General features: G+C 55.5%; 1 protein-coding gene across 1 annotated transcript; it reads right to left on the bottom strand.

Moving 5' to 3' along the window:
• Window positions 1-3,055: 3,055 nt before the first annotated feature.
• Window positions 3,056-18,443, bottom strand: TGME49_256920 (phosphatidylinositol-4-phosphate 5-Kinase; the record flags this gene model as incomplete). The annotated part of the gene is made up of 7 exons (XM_018781125.1): window positions 3,056-6,158; window positions 6,902-7,026; window positions 7,459-11,735; window positions 12,145-13,861; window positions 14,223-15,863; window positions 16,320-17,314; window positions 17,633-18,443. The coding sequence occupies 7 exons, from the start codon at window positions 18,441-18,443 to the stop codon at window positions 3,206-3,208; spliced, it is 12,519 nt and encodes a 4,172-aa protein (XP_018636960.1). The 3' UTR covers window positions 3,056-3,205.
• Window positions 18,444-18,608: the final 165 nt, after the last annotated feature.

Raw genomic sequence — 18,608 nt, 5'->3', positions numbered from 1 at the left:
TACTGACAAACGTGTACTGTCTGCGTCGGAGGGAGTGTGTTGGCATGCACGGCGGCCGTGGCAATCCCTGTTAGTCTGAGGATGCCAAGGAGGGAAAAAATCTAGAAACCAAGTTTTCTGAAGTCTCTAGGTAAATTCTACTCGATTCTCGACTGAAGCAACCATTTTTCTGCAGGACAGAACGCAAAAGTCAGACCAAAACGCTGGAGCTATTCCCCGCCCGCGACTGGGCGCGAAGCAACACACAAGACACAGAGAAGGGGGGTTCGCGGCGCAAAAGAAGAACTGAAAAAAAAAAGCTTCGATACGGCAGTAACGTTTGAGATTATTATGGAACTGAGGACTGGCACTAATTCCAGGAACAATGAGTCATTCACTGAACTAGTCAGCAGCATTTCACATTCTACCACCAGCTGCACATCATGCAAACAAGTTTCTGTGTACAAGGATATAGCAGGCAAAAGCGATCAGGTAGCGGTGGAACCGCTAGCAACGAAACAGACCTTTGCTTTGAATCGTGTCTATCAGACCTTAGTTGAAGTTGCGAGACCTGAAAAGAAACGTAAATGCACAAGCTGCCGTTGAACATTATTATCGCAGCCCACAGGCTCGTGGTAGTCGTGTCCTCAACAACTAACGCGAAGCCTTTTTCCCTTGTACCCTTAACGAACTGTTTGATCGGTTAAATCTCAAGTACGCTAGAGGTAAAAAGATACAAAGAACTTAACGTTGCTCTCTAGTTGCCTGTGGTTAACATACTTAACGAATGGTGGACGTAGCTAGATATGCTTCGCAGTGTCGAGGAGATAAACTCTCTAATTCACAATCATGTACAGCAACAGTATTGTTGTGCCTGGTGACGTTTCTCTCCTTTCTTGAAGGAACTCGCTTGGAACAAGCGGCTGCTCATCGCCAGGCAAGAGAAAGAACCTAGAGACTACAGAAACGTCCCCCACCGCGTGAAGATATGTAGAGAGCCTTGTCGGTCGTGAGTTACCTTGATAAAGCAACTTGACGAACAATACTTAGTTCATGTGAAAAGCCAGATAAATCATTAGCACATGTGCCAGTCGGTACAACATATCGACTACTCCAGGCGAAGAAGCAGGGACGTGGTAGCACCGTACCTAAGTAGTCGTGAGATACAGACTACACGATGGCAGGGCTGTACACTCGTGTGTTTCTCTCAATAACTGCATGAGTTATTGGTGAGGCTTGCATCGTTGCATTTCTACTTAAGGTCTGAAGCGTTTCAGCTGGTGCCCCCTAAAGCCACATTCGATTTTTGCTTATTCAGGTGATGTCAAGTTACCGAGGGGTTCACGCTACAGAAATGTGTGACTACTACTGGCGGTCAGCATCTGGGCATTTACACGTGACTTTCGTCGAACGAAACTGAAGAAAGTAATTCACCGTGACTTCTCTTTGTAGGTCCACTTGAAACAATCCTAATGGACTGGCACCCTGAAAGTACTGAGAGTATCCCCCACAGTTTTTGCTAGGATGTTTCCTCCGGATGAATTCCAGCGCTTCTGTCACGCCTAAAATCCGCTTCGTCGCCGAAAAAACAGAGGACAAGAATTCGAAGGAGATCCCTCTCGCTGCTCGTATATTGTGGAATAGTTCCATAACGATCCAGGTGTCACTTGTCTTTTACACCTCCATGTGATTCAAAACCGAAACCTCATGGGTTATCACTGCCGATTCGCACTATTTTGTTGTGTAGAAGGCTTGGAACAGGCGTGCAGCAGGCAGATGGTGCAGCAAACACGGTGATGTCGACTAAAAACTCTGGGTTCAGCGTTGTCCGAGCGCAAGGTGCAATATGATGCGGTTCTACGAACTGCTTGCGTGGCACTGAGTTATTGGGGAGTGGAGAAGGAGTTCCGTCAAACCAAAAGCCCCTTGCAAGAAAATGATTCCGCGGACCGGTAGATGCCAAGAGAGGTGGCAAATATGATTCTACCTTTCTCGCCCAGCCTGACCGTACTCCATAGTAGCAGGGATGCAGGTGTCACGATCCAATGTATTGTCGTCAACAGCCATGAACGTTCAAACAAAGAGGCAGTGTATTAGGGAAGTATGTTCAGGAAAAAAAGATGTTTAGCCGCGATGTTCAAAACATGTCAGGAATCCTTCCTGCCCTACCGGAGAGACACATCGGAATCGAGTGCTGTCGTTCAGAATCTAAACCCGCAGTTCAACTCGTGAGATATACTCCTGAGAACAAGCAGTTTATAGAAACCAAAGAATCTCGTTCTTTGTGTGTCAGGAAGTCACGGCACTCTAGGAAACATGCAGACATGGCGCCGAATGATATCCCACAAACAAGGCGGCAGATTTCGTTTAGATGGTGTTGAGCACAGCGGTTCCCGGGTGCGGGCCCTCATTTGCTTATTCCACCTCAGTGTATCCTGAACATCTCATATTTGTCCGCTGGCACAAAAACGACATGTGCCAGCCGTGAAGCTGTCTAGACTCAGTGCTCTGTAAAATAGCTGGGTCGAATGTTCTAACACTCTGATCTTTCTGAATTGCCCATAACTTCGCCTGTTGCACCGCCTATAGCAAATGGGGGAAGGCATCAATGCCACCCGTATATCTTCTGTTCGTGTAGCACCACAACCTCCACTTCCGCGGTGAAGACACTTTCTAGGGTTCTTCCGCTTAACAAAAAAGGCTCTCTCCCGGTTTTTTTGAGTCCTCAGCACCAGTCGCTCAGATATTTTTCTCAGCCCTTAGCAACAGACGGTCAGACGTTTTTCGTTGCAGACATCGACAGTCAGGCTCTAGGTCAGATTCATAAAACAAAGTCATGCCCTAGATCTAGCCAAGCAGCGAATCTGTACGGTTAGGCTGTGAAAGTGGTTCTCTATCTCCATGGTGAAACCTGGAAAGTGCGAAATATTTCGACATAAATCGAAATGCCTGACGCAATGTTTCTTGCTTGTCCGCTTCGCAGAACACGCGATCGGACGAACATACAGGGCTTGTTTCGCGGCGAAGTTGTACACGGGGAGTGTGGTTTGCATTGTTGCATCTGTGCTGGCGGGTTGAAAGGCTGACGCACTTGAAAAGTTTTCCTTCCCCTTTGCGCCGTTCAAAAAAACGAAACCTTCCACCAACCTTGTTGGGAGCAGTACATGCACTCTAACATGAGGTAAAGTTAAGCGGTTTGGTGGTTTGTTCTTCCACTCAGGCTCGCTCAATCGTAGATGCGTGTGCCTCTGTCCTTTCTCTGTTGATCTCGAATCCGCAGCAGCAGAAAGGCAGAAGCTGCGGCCATGCGTACAGTCTCAGTGGCACTTTGTGTTTCACGAAGCATGCGCGCGTTTCTCGCCTTTCTTTGTCTCTTGGTCTTTCCGCTGCTGCGTTTCACATTCCCCACCACGACGCCCTCCACGTTCTTGCCGGCTTCGCCGTCACATTTCTCTCTTGTGCCTCCGGCGTTTTCCTGTTCTCCGGTTGCCATTTCTGCGAACCGCCCTGGATTCTCCCCTGGATGTCGTCCTGAGACCTCGATCGATTCCGGAGGAGCGGAGGAGGGCAGCGCCTCCGCCGGCAGCGGTCGCGGAGCCTGGGGAAAAATCTCTCGAGAGGCGTTCGCCTTCCCTGAAGAGGATGCCGACGCGAACAGCGTGGCGACAGACGTTGTTGGAGAGGCAACGGAGTGTGCCGTCGCCGACGACCGCACACTGCGAGGGTCCCCGTTTGAGGCCAAATGCGAGTATGGAGCGTTAACCAGCCGCGCGCATTTCTCGACTTTGTCTGGCGCGTCTCCCTGTCGCCCGTTTGCATCGTCACCCAGAGGTGCCCACCTTCTTCGACCTTCTGTGTTCTCGGCTTGACCCGGCGGCCGTCTGTCTCGGTCGCGAGTCCTGGCCAGCGAAGGGAGGGTCGGAACAGTCCGGACGAGAGAAGCGAAGACGCTCGTCAAGTCGGTGGGGTACGCCGGTCCGAAGAACGCGGCCATGGTGTGAAGAAATCTGAGGCGGTACTGCGGAGGCGACAGCACCGTCGGCTGTTCGTCGAGCCATCCACGCGTCATGTACGCAAGCGACTTGCCGATGGTCTCCATCTGCTTGTCCCAGGTGTAGGGTCGAAAGAAGTCGATGAGGGCAAGGGAAATCCGCCGACAGTTCTCGCCTTCTTCCACCAAAACCAGCAGCGAGTAGTCCACCACGTCGAGCTTCTGCAGCAGCTGTGTGTCGCGCTGCAGCGCTCGCCACAGCCATGCATGGTCGCTGCTCTCGAGACACAAGGGGAACCCCCGAGAGAACTCGCGGAAGTTCTGGTCCCACAAAACAGGCAAGGCCGCTGCAGGCGGCGCCGAGGGCGAAGGCTGGGGAGGCGAAACGGAAAACGTCAAATCGAATGGAAACAAAGGCGAAGACACGGCCGAACGCGACTGCGCATGCACGCGTCTCTGCAGGTCCCGGACCGGCTTCTCAGACAGCTCGGGAGGCCTTGTCGCAAGAGGCGACAAGCGAGACGAACGCCAGGGATGAGACAGAACCGGAGACGAAGAAGTGACTTCACAGGTTTCAGCCGAATCCCGAGGGTCCGCTTCGCTCCACACAACTGCACCTGCTTCTTTGTTTGCTCCCGTATCACCTTGCGCACACTCTGCGCGCCAGGACTCCCTTGTATCGCTTCCGCCTTCACTGCCGTTCATGTTGGGCCGAAACGCGTCGGCTTCCTTTCTCGAAGAATGGCGTCTCTCTCCAGCTTTAGGCATGCCTGACGCCTCTTGGCTGAAGTCTCCAATCCTCCTCTCAGCTCCATCGGTCGCCTTTTGCCATGGCCATGCGCCTTCCAGAGTCGGTCTCTTGTGAAACGCTTGGCATTCTTCTTCGCATTCGACTGTCAGCTGTGTCTCCATCTGTCGCGCCTCAGAGGCATCCCCCCAAAGTTCTTCCCGGCCGTCGCTCAAGCAAACCTTTTCACTTCCTTCTTCGTCTTCGTTTTCACATGTTTTTCCCTGGAGACCCGCCCCGCGCGCGTCTGCTTGCACTCGCTCGTTTTTGCGTCTGGAGCCGCGCATCGCGTCCTCATTTCCCTCTCGCTTCGCTCTGAACGAGTCGCTCGCGTCACCGTTTCTCCGCGTCGGACTCGCCCCTCTGTCCGCCGAGGTCCCGCCTTCACTCCCCCATGAGGCGGATTCTCTGAGTGCTGCGATTCTCGTTTCTCCTCCTGAACGCGTTACGCATCCTGGCGTCTTAGAGAAGGATTCTGAGTCGGCTCCATGCTTGGTGTTGCCCCTGTGTTGTCCATCCGTTTCGTCCTTCTCGTCCTTCTCGTCCTTCCCCTCAGTCCTCTCCCGTCGCGGAGCCGCCTCTTCTTTCGCGCTCCCATGTCGCTTCGCTCCATCCCCTTGCGCTCGCTCTCCGTCGCTCTCTGCATGCGCTCCAGAGAGAGGGTCAGTGGAGACGCGCTCTTCGTCGAGCCGCACATAGCGCATTGTCCCGACTCCTTTGAGGTCGAATAGAAGAAGACGAGAACGGCTGGACTCTGGAGAGAAAGTCGCATTGACCGTGGGTGCGGGAGCAGGTTGAAAAGGGGAGGAACATGAAGACAGAAGATGAAGGAATCGCAACCGAAAGGCACATTCAGAACACCCGCGACTCCCCACACACGTTTGAGATGTCACGGCTCTTCCCAGAGCGGACAAGGTTCTTTCGTCTTCATCTCCGTTTTCCTTCTTGCGTTCAGGTTGTGTGTCTTCCCCGTCTCCGCCAAGGACTCTGTCTGCCTTGGCGTTTTTCACATCCCTTGCCCTGGACTCTCGCTGTCGGTTCTCAGTTAGGAAACAACCGCCCTGGCAAGTTTCGGAAAGCCGAGACCCCCATTCCTGAGACTGCGGAACAGATCTCGGGAGCAGCAGAGACGCGAGAGGAGCCAGAAGAGACAGAGAATGCAACTTGGAGAGGAAGTCGTCCTCGCGTGCACGCATGTGACGCATGTTCTCCATGACGATGTAGAACTCCTTGGTTTTTTTCTCCGGAAACGCGAGCTGAAAAAGGCCGTAAAGGGCCGTCAAAGTCGTCGGCTCCTCAGAAAATAACGTCTCGGAGACATGGCGAAAGAGGGCGCTTCCTGCGTCCTCAGACAGCCAAAGGCGCATCTCGTGCCTATTCAGCTGCTTGATCACGTACTGCCTGCAAGTTCACTCACACAAACGCAAAGAAAGACAAACCAACACAATACGGAGGCCGACGACACCCGCAAGTCGAGAGGCGACAGGAAAAACGGATGCCTAAAAATCGCCGAACAACATGCATGTTTACAGGCGCCCACCAAGGTGAAGGTCGTTATGCTTGTGCAGCTTTGAACAGTACGCTCGACACCCCCACAAGTAATGCTCGAAGATGATGGACATGGCAAGCGCCACAGAACTTCGATCTGATACAAGAAGGCCCTCAAGAAATCCACTCGTAGTCCAACTCGTAGGCACTTCTCCGCCAGAAAGGAACTTCTCAGGTATCCAGAAGATCTCACACTCCACCGAATCGAGGGTGAATCCGAACTGCTCCGTTGGGATGGACTAAGAACAAGAATGGATCGTGAGAAAACGCTCTCTCTCCAGACTACACAGAATCCGTGTGTAAACAGAAGACATGCAGTTTGTCTCCTTCTCCGACCAGAAACAAACGGCCGCTGGGAGACGCCCAGAAACCGCAGAGTTGAGCAAACCAGGCACAGTGCGAAACGGAAAAGAAGCGTACAGAGACCCTCTGGTTTGGGAAGAACTGGCGCATAGGCACAAAGTGGAAAACCTACAAAACCAAAGGGCATCAACCGCTTCTGTAAATGAGAAAACCAGAAGAAAAGTGAGAAGCCAGGCTTCTAAAGTCAAACTGTCTGAATTGCTGCTATAGGTTTGTGGAAGTGGAAAGCTTGCCCGTCATGGGAGAGGGAGAAGCGAGCGCCGCTCTTCCCTCCAGGGAGGCGAATAGGGTGGGAAGTTCGAAGGGAGGAACAGAAGCGCATGTCGTCGCCGCAGAGAAAATGTCTCATCGCGTGGAACTGAGAAACGCGGAAATAAACAAAGAACAACACACCACAGCTGGATCGTGAACGAGTGGGCCGGAAGAATCAGGGAAAGCCAAGACGAGAAAACATGCGAAAAGGCAACTCGACTGGTGTAAAGAACAAGAAAAGCAGATGTCTGGGACCGCGTCGCGTAGAGAAGACGACAGAAAGCAGAAGAGAGTTAACGAATGAGGATGGACTGGAGAGCCACGGCGACGGAAAGGAAGAAGATTGGTGCAATAGAAAAAAAGCTTCGAGTGAGAAAAGTGCAGAGCGACAGGGATACCAGAAGACAGACAATGACACAGGACAACGGGGCTGAGGAGACGCAGACACGCATGCAGAGAGACAAGGAAAAACAACTGGTGAAAAAATGCCGGAAATATCCCTTTCAATCCTTTCCTCTTTTTTCTCGGAGTCACTTACTCTTGTGGGGTAGAAAACAGTTACGAGACACGAGATGTCGCGTGGTTCCTCCTTTCCGTCTCCTTGGTCTTCTTCAGGCGTTTCTCGCTTCGCCTTGACCAGAATTTCGATGTGCGCGTTGGCGTCGCCTGCACGGTCGTGCAAAGAGAACGACCCCTGCCCTTTTGTTCTCTCTCTTCCGTCCTTCTCCTTTCCTCTCTCGCCGTCGTCTTGCGATCCGAGGCCGGGACCTGTCAGGATCTCTCTCATCACTCGCAGCTCTTCTTCTTCCCACCCAAGCGGTCCTTTCTCGCCTCTGGGCGCCGGTTTAGGAGCGCCAGTTCCGTCGTCCTCAACCGAATGCAGTCTGGGAGACGCGGCTCTGTCTAGGCGCAAATACCCTCGAAGCGTCTCCACCGCCGAGCCTCTCCACGAGCCGCGAGCCTCCCGCCTGTCTCCGGCTGTCTCCTCGGCTGCCTTCGAAGACAACAGACCAGGCAGCGGCCGCACTTGGGAGTCTTCAAGTGCAGAGGGAGACGCGCGGAGCAGGCAACAGTGAGCAGGACCATCTCCCGTTGAGAACGGAACGCAGGCAGAAGAAGACGAAGACGGACGCCACGCGGAGTGAGGCTTTGGCGTCGCAAGGGGGACGGCTTGAGCGGAGGAGACAACACCATGCTTTAGGAGAGTCCATGTTTCCTCTAAGGCCTTTTCGCCTTCTCCAGACACCTCAGCGCATCCGCCACAAAAGGTAAAAGGAAACGAATCGTCTGCCGATGAAGAAGGGGGAAACGAAGAAGAACGAGGCCCTGCCCTCGGCCATCCGTCAGAGGTCTCCTTCGCTTCCTGCCGGTCTTCCACATGCCAGTGTCCTCTTCCTCGCTGCTCTCGTTGATCCCCCATACCCCATCGAATCGCGAGGCCGACAACTGTCTCCTTGCTGTCTCCGTGGTCGTCCCCGCAGTGCGCCTGTGGCGGGTCACAGGGCTGTCTGGTCGACGGACGGAGACACTTGTCTCTTGTCTGGGTCGAGGCGGTCCCTGCCTCGCCGTGGAGACTCCAATCTCCGTCTTCGCGCTCCAACGTCGCTGCCCCGGTGAGTGCGTGCATGCGACGAACGACGCAAGACGAGAGTGGCGAGAATGGCGCAGAGACGACGGGTGGACTGAAGCACCAAAGCCTCTCGCTCAAAGTAGGCAGCGAAAGGAAACACGAAGACAAGAACCTACCAGGGGGGGACGGAGTTTGTGAAGCACTGAAAAGCTGGGCGTTGGTGGCTTCATGTTTCATTGGTTTGAACTCACAGGACCCCTCTGGACATTCGTTGCCTCTGTTCGCCTCACCAACGCATGCAGCTGCATAACCGTTCCAATCTCGCTCCTCCGGCCTTTCGAGAGCCTGGTCGCGAAGTCCCAGAGTCGTCGGGTGTCCGTGACCTACTCCCCTAAACGCTCCCGACTTTAAGCCAGAAAACCTACGTCCTCTGTTCGCGTTCAAGCCCCGAGGTGATCGCGAGTCATGCCTTTTCTTGGCGCGTTGCTGCCCCCCATTCGCGTCTATCGGGGTGTGCGTGGCGAGCTGCAGGAGCGTGTCTAGAGCTGCACACCGGAGACAGTCGCAATCGCCACCCCACATGTGTCTCCGAGTGCCGACAACAGTCTCTACGCGCGCCTCGGCTCGGCGGAGACGCCGGAGACGTGCAAGCCCCACAGGGCAGCTGCCCCTGCAGCAGTCGCACTCGACGCTATCTCCTGTTTCATCACCTGCCTGTCTTGTCTCTACAGGTTCAGCGGGACAATCCTTCGGCGCCGGCGCCGATCCTGAGGAGGGTGGCGACCTACAGCGATGAAGACACCCCCCGCAACTCGCTCCACAGCAAGGGAGACGCAGTTTGCGTGTCTCTTCCTTCTTCTCCCCTGTCGCTTCCCTGGCGCGTCTCCCCTCGCTTCCAACGCTCGTGTCTTCTACAGGCACCAGCGATCCAGGGTGTGTGCGGACGCGCGATGCCACAGATGATGCCTCGCCTTTCAGAGACGATTGACACCCGTCACGAGGTTGTATCCGCGGCGGACCTGTCTGAGTTCGCTCGCTTAAGTCGCGTCCGCTTGCTCGGCTTCCTCGCCTTGGCCGAGTCGCCCAAGAGGCCCAGCGAACCGCCATTGCCCTCTGCATGGAGACACTCAGCAACGCGTGAGCGATAATCGACCCGACATCGCTTTCGCGCGCTCGCACCCACACACCATGGGCGCCTTCCACCGAGCTCGCCGGCGCACAGGTGGAAGAAGAGACGAAGGAACCACGGTCTTCCTGGTGGACGCTTGAACAGCGCCGGAAGGGTGATGAGGTCGAGCTCTGAGCGACGGGGAAGACACAAGGTCCCTGACACCCCACAGGGTGGAGAGCAGAAAGAAGCGCGTTCTGGGAAGACAGCTGCAAGGTGAGATCGTTCCTTGCAGCATCCACGACTCTGGAAAAGATGTGAGATGAGAGACGCTTCAGAGTCTGCAACCCCAAAGTGCCTCCGCATTTCTCGCGAGTCGATGCGAAGTCGACAATTTGGCGAGGAGTGGAAGAACACGGCGCAGAAGAGGCTGGTAAGGTGGGGAGGCCGAAATCCATCCGAGACTGCGGGGACCTCTGACCAAGTGCCCTTGACGAGGCCTGGGGGCTGACGGCCGGTGAGATGTCTCGAAGAAACCGAGGAGACGACGCGGGAGACGCGCGAGAAGCACAGGGGGACTCATGGGCGCCGGCAAAAGTTCGCAACTGTTCTTCACGGCTCAGGAGGGAAGAAGACTGTCCAACTTTGTGGTCTCTGGCATGCTGCCTGGCTTGCCCCTCTGGCATCGGGTCCGGACACTGTTTTTCCTCTTCGTCTTCTTTAATTGTATCGCGATTCGCTCCATGTTCTCCGTTCATCAACGACAGCGGACAAACGTCATCCGTGTCTTTACCTGCTGCGTCTGTCTGCTGCGGTGCCGAAACGAAATTGCCTCGATGTGAAGAGCGCAAAGCACCTGAGTCCAGCCCAAGATCTCTGACGTTTTCAAGCGAGGTCTCCAGCATCCGTTCAGATGCGCTCAACTCCCTGCGTTGTCTCCTGTCTTTCTCAGCTAAGCCGTCGATTCGCGGAAGACCAGGAAGCGACCTACAGTCTCGCTTCCCCTCGCCTTCTTTCTTCTTCTTCTCCCGTTCCTTCTGCACCATGTCTGCTTTCTTCAGAACCTCGCAGGAGATAGCGCGTCTTCCACACCTGCTTGGGGAAAAGACGAAGAGGGGGAAAAAGCCTCTGCCCCGACGGTCGCCTTTCAGCGGAGAGAGCCGCGATGGACATGCGCCTCGGAACGGCGAGCCGCGGCTGCTGTTGGCTGTCTTGGGAGAGTGCGATCCAGAGGGAGACGACGAGGGTGGCGAACTCGAAGGCTGGTGAGGGACAGAAGAATTCTGGAGAGATCCTGAGACTCGGCAGTCTTCACCAAGATTCCTGCTTGTGCATGGAGGAGGCGCAGAGACCGAATCAGACACCTCAAGAGCCACACACGGAAAGGAAGTCGAAGGCACAAAAGGAGATACATTAACATTCTCGCTGCCATCTGTGTTCTGGATGAGCTTCACTCTGCTCTCTCGGGGGAGCACCTTCATCACCACAATCAAGTTTCCATCTGCAGACGCCGACAGTGTTTGTTCCCGATTACGCGAAAGGCCGTCTTTCTGTGGAAAGGAGATGCCTAAACTTCCGCGGGGACTCGCCGTTTGTCTGTCTCCTCTGGACGCTTCTACTTCGAAACCAGCTCGATCTCCTGTCGGTATCTCTCCCCTCGTTTGAAAGGGGTCGCATGTCCATTTTCGGGTGTCGCCGGTTTCCGGGAGTGCTATATGAGTCTCCAGAGGGTCCTCGGGGTCCTTCGGCCTCGCGTCTGAAAGCCTCAGGCACTCGCGCGCGTTTGCCAAAGCCTCATTTGTATGAAGAGCCGCTGCTGGTGGCAGAGCATCGAACGACGAAAAGGAGGACGACGAAAAGGTCGGAGACACCGGGCGCGAAGAGTCTCGGAGAGAGTGGGAAGGCGAAAGGACAGAAGCGTGACCCGGTGAGAAGACAGACCCTGCAGCGGCAGGCTGCAGCAACGAGCGCGAGGCCGGGAGATGTTTGTCTCCACGTTCTTTGCATGAATTCGACACTGCATGCAACGCAGAGGTCGTCGGCGAGAGGAGGGGGAGAGACGCGGGCGAACGCGGGAGCAGAGGATGAGTCGGCATCAAGTTCAGCAGCGGCGACAAGGCGCTGAGGAACGGCAGGCCTGGAGAAAAAACCAAACATGCAGAGACAGTCAGTGAGAGAGAGCGCGAGGAGGCATGAACGACAAGTCGGAACGGCGGTCGGAAGAGACACAGAGCGAGACAGCGTGGAAGGAAGAAGAGGACTCTAATATCAGCACAGCGAAGAATGCAAAAGGGAGACAAGAGAGGAAAGGAGAAGACGGTGAACAGCGAGAGAGAAACAACGACCTAGGAAGTGTGAAACAGCAAAGCGAGCGACATGCTCTACTAGGATGACAGGAATTGAAAACGCCGTTTCATTCGCCTACACCATCTCCCCCCGTGCATTTTGGGGCAAACGAGTTCCACGCCGAAAGACGCCCGATGACACTGGAACCTCCACGCTTGGGTACCCGTTGTGGTCGTCGCACTTTCGGCGCCTGAACATACCTCCAGGTTTCTCGCTGCTGTTTTTTTTCGTGTCTCCAGACGACTGGCCTCGGTCCGCAGAGAGAGGGCGGATGTCAGAAATCCACTCCACTGCAGGCGTAGCCCCCTGGAGGCCTCTCTCTCGCGCCGCCTTGTCAGCGGCCTCTCGCACTTCGTTCAGCAAGACATGCAAAGCCTTGAGACTGTGTGTGGGATCAGGAGGGGCGAGCTCGTGGAGACATGGCCGCCACGAAAAGGCTTTCTCGATTTCTCTCGTTTTTACCGTACGCGAGGTCTGCGGTGTAGTAGCGGGAGCGGCCTGGAGACGAGCAGACGCCGTCTCCGAACCGAGTCGAGATGCTACCAGAATCGCGTACGAAGAACCTGAAGAGACAGGTGAGGGAACGCGAGAAGCGCCAATCCGGTCTCGCCTCTCCAGAGGTTCGTCTTGGGTCGTTTCGACCGTGCGTTCGTTTGTTTCTTGAGAGATTCCCTTCTCTTGCGTCGCGAAGGAAGTCAGGGTGATGAAGCCGCTCGCCGTCTGCGCTTCAAATCGAGGTCGCCTCTGAGGCGGCGCAGAAGAATCTACACGAGAGGCCAAAAAGAGTGGAGCCTTCGCTTCCTGTTGGTCTTCGCTTTCTTGACATGGCTCCTCCTGTCCGGAACTGTCCTTCTGGGGTTCGAGAGTCTCCTTATGCCCCTCTCTGAGGTTCGCTATGAAAGGTTCTTCTCTTTCGTTTCCGTTCATGACAGACGACGAGTCTTTCGCGAGACGACCTTCCGACAGCAGCCCCGGGTGCTCTGCTTGTCGACACCCGCCCACCTCACCAAGACTCGCCTTTTCGTTCGCGTCTTTCAGAATGCAGTGCAGTTCCGCGACAAGGTATCTATACACCGAAACCAGTTCCGCCCAGAGCCTCTCCCAGCCTTCTCTGTGAAGCAGCAAATGCGGTAAGGCAGAGGTGCAGAGATGGCCGGCTTCCAACGCTCGCATTTCTCGCCTCGACAGAGGCAGAGTCCTTTCTGGTCTCTCGTTTTCCTGTTCGGCCAAACGCAGTTCCAAGGCTTGGTGTCTGTCGGACCTGTGGAGCCTCCCCGCGTGCTCGGGCGTCTCTGTCTCTCCGTCACCCCTCCGCGCCTTCGACCTACGCCCCCCATCGTCGCCGGATGCGCGCAGGACTCTGGAAGAAGCGACTGGAGCGGACGCGTCTCGTCGTCGTCCCGCAGAGGGCCAAGAAGCGCAACATGAGACGAGCAGAAGAAGCGCTGCACGGCGCGCAAAGTGTCTATACACCTCGGCGGTTCTTTGACTCAAACGCACAAAGGCCTGGGCAGCCTGGAGGGCCTCGGACGTCGCCGGGGAAGTGTGAGGAGACGCAGGGGGGGCGGCGACGGTCGGCGAAGAAAGGTAAAACGGGTCGCCTCTTTCTGCTTCGCTGCCTTCGCCCTCGACAGCAAACGACGCGGAAGAAGTCATCAACAATTCACCTGCTTTTTCTCCATCACATGACGGAGACGCAGAGACGGAAGTCCGAGACGAACCGGCCCCCGAGGTAAAGGGCAACGAAGAGCCACGAGGCTCCACGGAGACAAGGAGGAAGAACAAGAAAGTATATCGATCGCATAGAGACAGGAGCGGAGACACCAGAGACGCCAGGCCGGCGAGAAACGCGACGCCTGTGTCCATGAAGGCTGGAGCGTGAGGGAAGGGTGGTGAGCGTCTCAGGGAGGGGGCGTCCTAAAAAGATTGGAGAGCCATCACAACGCGGAAATCTCTGAAGACTGCAGAAGCGACAAGCGGTGGCAGAAACTGCTGAGACCGGGTCGCGAGAACCATCCTAAATAGCAGACCGTGCTTCTGAACAGAATGTGCGAAATCCTTGTTTTGAGAAAGGAAAATACTCGAGTTTGAATGGCGTCGACTGGCTGTCAATCTGATCGGAACGGAGAGGAAGCAGTGCCATGCGAGAAGTCACATGAAACGCATTTTCACTCCTCCTTTTTCTTGGATTTTCATGGCAACTAGTTGTCTCATCGTGTGTTCTCCGCACCTCGTTCACGCATCTCCTTTGGAGACTTGCTTCTCATTTTTGCCTCACCTCGCCTTCTGTCTTAGCCGAGATCCCTTCCTCAGCCGCGGCGCGAGGCGCAGCGTCTCTCGCCTCCATCGCGTCGACCGTCCAGTTAAGCATGTTCTGAACGAGCTCCAAAAGGAGAAGAAGAATCTCTTTCTCTGTGTAGGAAGAGTCGTCTTCTCCGCATAGATGCCTGCAGAGCCCTCGCGTCTCGAGTGCGTCTCCCCCCCCTCCTCTCGTCGTCTTCCTTCGCCTCCTTCTTCTGCCTTCTCGGAGCTCGCTCTCTGCCTTTTCGGAGAGCTGAAGAAGGACCTGCTTCAGCGCTTTGAACAGGTCGACGAAGGCCGGTTTCGGAGACACAGTATGTTCAATATTTTCAATATGGCCAGTCTCTTTTCTCTCCGGTGCGAGGCGACGCGGAAGAGCCGCCGGACCTCCAGCTCCATCCCGAGACTCTTGTCCTGTCTGTCCGTCGCCGTCGAGGACCACACAGGACGCGACCCGCAGGCACGCAGCCGCGTCTCTGCTTGACTCGGCGCGAGTCTCCGAATGGCGACTGCGCCGAAGGTGAGAGCTCGCGGTGTCTCCTTGCTGTCTTCCCCAGGTCCGTGAGGTCGGAGACAGCGACGCATCTGACGAGGCGGAACAGGAGGCCGCGGCAGGCTGAGAAGAATCCTCAGACTGCGGAGGTAAGTGCCATGTGCGTCGCCCCACACCTGATTGAGAATTGGACTCGACCGACGAATACGAAGAACGCGAGAAACGAGAAGGCGACAGTGGACGCGAAGAACAAAAGGAACAGAGAGAAGAAGAAGAACAAGACGAACAAGAGGACGAAGAACGTGAGACGTCAGTGCGAGTGAAGTCGAGAAGAAGAGGAAGTCCAGGAGAGTGGAAGGGAACGATACAGGAGGCGAAAGAAGACGAGAGTGCAGAGACGGTCGAAGAAGCAAGAGTGTCTCTCGTTTGATTTCTCGGAAACGCGGACTCAGCTGAATGCATGCAGGTCGACCTAGAAGAGGCCTCACGCGAGAACGGCGGAGGCAGGCGAAGAATCGGAGGCGAGACAGAACGCAGTCCCTCGCGTTTCTCTCCCTCGCACTTTGGAGAGGCCGAGGGCGAAGACGCAACTAGTGAGGAAAGGCGAGAGAAACAATACGTCTCACTAGCTAGGGGCAATAACACTCCGCAAAGCAGCAGGTGTAGGATGCCGAGGACTGACGCAGAGAGAGAAGAAGACGAAGAAGGGAGAGAAGAAGAAGAAGAAGACGAAGAAGAAGAAGACGAAGAAGAAGAAGGGAGAGAAGAAGAAGACGAAGAAGAAGACGAAGAAGAAGGGGGAGAAGAAGAAGACGAAGAAAGGAGAGAAGAAGACGAAGAAGAAGACGAAGGGGGAGAAGAAGAAGAAGAAGAAGAAGAAGGGAGAGAAGAAGAAGAGTCGCCATGGAGGCATGAATTTTGTGGGGTGTCGGGAATGTGTATCGAATCCCGCGCAACGTGCGAGTCCCTAGTGCCTTGAACGGAGGCTGCTGCGACGGCTGACGCGAGCTTCAGCTTGCAGAGGGAAAGCAACGAGGCGTTTGGATTTTCCAATCTTCGGAGATGGTCCATTTGATGTCGCCTCAGCGTGTAGATGGGGACATCTTCGTAGGCAAACGACATGATCTGAGCACGAAACCCAAAAGCATATGAAACAGTTTTTGCGCCTGACCAAATACGTTTGTCTGCGTTGGTTTCCCCCGGACTGTCTCGCCCTCGCGTCTGTCACTCTCTGCTTTGACAAGCGCGGACATCCCGCTTTTCCTTGTGACTCTCCCGTTGCTTCTTCTTTGCTCGTTCTCTCCTCTCTTCTTCCTTCCACTTCTCTTTCCTTTTCTCCTGTTCGCTTTTCCACCCGCTCGCATGGCTTCTCCCGCACCATGTTCCTGTCGTCGTCCCTTCCTTCTTCGCGCCTTGCTTCTCCATCCTTCCTTCTCCCTCCTTCCTTCTCCCTCCTTCCTTCTCCCTCCTTGTTCTTGCATTTCATCTTTCCTCGCATGCGTTCTCCGGTGTTTCTCTCTTTTCCTTCTCGCCTTCCTTTCGTTCCCCCCGTTGCTGGGACGCCATACACACCGCCCTTACCACGCCTGCAGAAGCAAAGAAAAACGTCCGTTCCCTGAAAACGAGGTGTGGACACAAGGCAGACTTGTTCATATGTTCTGCGGTCCAGAACGCGCGTCGACCTGCACGGAAGGAATCGCGGCGTTTCGCTTTCCTTCTTGAAGGCCCCGAGGCGCCTCGTTGCCGGAGAGCGAGGGAAGCTGACTGCGTGTCTCGCGTCTTCTCCGTTCCTTTCGCCTCCGCGCATACATCTAAATGCATCCCTCTGCGTCGTCTGGCGGGCGCGCGTCTCCCGCGCTTCCCCGCCCTGTCGCGCCTCGAGTCGACCTCTCTTCCTGCTCCTTCCACTCCGTCGCTTGTCTGCTCCTCACCCACCTCCTGTCTCTCCAGTCCTTCCTCTTCTTCTTCTTCAGCCCCCGCCTCTCCTTCCTCGTCGCCTTCCTCCCCTTTTGCCCTCTCTCCTTCCTCGGTTCTTTCCTCCGCTCCCGCTTTTTCGTCCTCTTTCTCGACTTGGAGGGCGTCGCTCTGCGCAGCTCCCTTCGTCTCGCAGCGCCGCGCCTGGGCCGCGCGGGCTCCTGCTTTTCGTTGCATCTTTTCGCTCGGCTGTCGTCCGAGTTGTGGGTCTTCCCAAGCAGCCGACAGAGACGACCCGTCGCCTCGGAAGCTGTCGTTGCAGAGAAGAAGCTCGAGGAACTTGGAAAAAGGGAGGTTTCCTTCTTCGCCTAGACGCCGACAGGGGCAAACGACCGCTTGGCATACTCTGCACCACTGCCAGCACAAAACGCCGTTCGGAGTGCGGTCGGCAAACAGCTCCCGCAGCCGCCGAGGGTCCCTCTTTGTAGACGCAGAACGCTCCACGCGCCTCTTCCGGATTCGCCTGTCCCCAGAAGGAGAACTCGACGCAGAAGACGAAGAGGAGGAAGAAGAAGACGAAGAGGAGGAAGAAGAAGACGAAAAGGAAGAAGAAGAGAAACACGACGAACCTCGCGCGCGGCCTGGTCTGTGGTCTCGGACGCCTACAGGCAACCAAGCTCAGCAGACGGGGGCAGAATCGACCTGGATTCACTCGACCTAACCGCGCATCGTGAACAGCGCCCAGAATGCGAAGACGACAAACACGAATAGCGAGTCAATGTTCTTTCCTCGTCGTTTCTTCCCCCTCGTCCCCCATCTACACCGAACGCATGGACAGCTCGCGGCCTCCTCCGTCGCGGCAAAACGCGTCTCGCCTCCATCTTGTCTTTCTCCAAGCGCCGCCGAATCGTCCTTCCTGTCCTCACCCGCCCGGTGTTTTACCGGAAACCACTCCACGCTTTTTCGCTAGTTTCACTTACCTGAGAAGTGCCTGTGTCTCCTTTGGTCTCTTTGGTACCCCGTGGTTTTGCGCTCTTCCCCCTTCTCGCCCACTCCACAATGACCAGCCTCCTCCCAGGCGGTCGACTGAGAAACGTTCTTCTCTGCGCTCTTCTCGTCCTGCTTATCTTCTTCTGTTCGCGTCTCCTCCGTCTCCGCGTCTCCTATGCCATCGTCTGGATTGTCCTTCTCGTCTTGCTTCTCTTCTTTAGCTTCCTTCTGTGCCTTCGTCTCTTCTGCGGTCGCCTCGTGTCTGAACCTCTCATGGCTTCGAGTCTGAGGGGGAGACGCGAAGCTGAGGCTGCGGCGCAGAGCCTGGAACCACGACTCGCGCTCCTGACGCTCGTCACCGTTTCCTCTACCTGCGTGCATGTTCGTTTCCAGAAACAGAGTCTCCTCTGAAGGACCTTCGCGCTCGTCTGGAGTTGCTCTCCAGGCCTCTCTCGGAAGCGATGCAAGGTCACCTCTCCCGGCGACTTCAGAAGAGAAGCGTCGCACAGCCGCAGTGTCCGCCCTCACAGACTCAACCGCGGCCGCTCCAGAAGCAGAGGAAGAAGAAGACGAAAAAGAAGACGAAAAAGAAGACGAAGAAGAGGATGAAGAAGAGGACGAAGAAAGAGAGCTGTCAGAGTCACCATTCGGCTCTTTTGTGTCTGCATGAAGTTCATGCCGATCGCCAGTGTCCGTTGACGGTTCAAAAGAGCAAGCAGCCCCCCACCCGTGTGACGACGAATCGCGAGAAGGCGACGCAAACGCAGAGAAATGCTCTTCGGCGGAAAACTGAAAACGCATGCATCCAGTGGACAAAGTCAAAGACCGAGACGATGCGCACAGACTCTCAGAGAGGGTGGTTCTTCCACGATCGTCTTTCTTTTCTCATCGATCTCGGGGATGTTTAACAGCCCACTGCAAACGGAGGCCGTTTCTTAGGCTGGCGTCGAAAGATCACAAAAGGCT

Source organism: Toxoplasma gondii, chromosome VIIb (genome assembly GCF_000006565.2).
Source record: "Toxoplasma gondii ME49 chromosome VIIb, whole genome shotgun sequence".
Taxonomy (NCBI): domain Eukaryota; phylum Apicomplexa; class Conoidasida; order Eucoccidiorida; family Sarcocystidae; genus Toxoplasma; species Toxoplasma gondii.
This window is presented reverse-complemented; position numbering and strand designations above follow the sequence as displayed.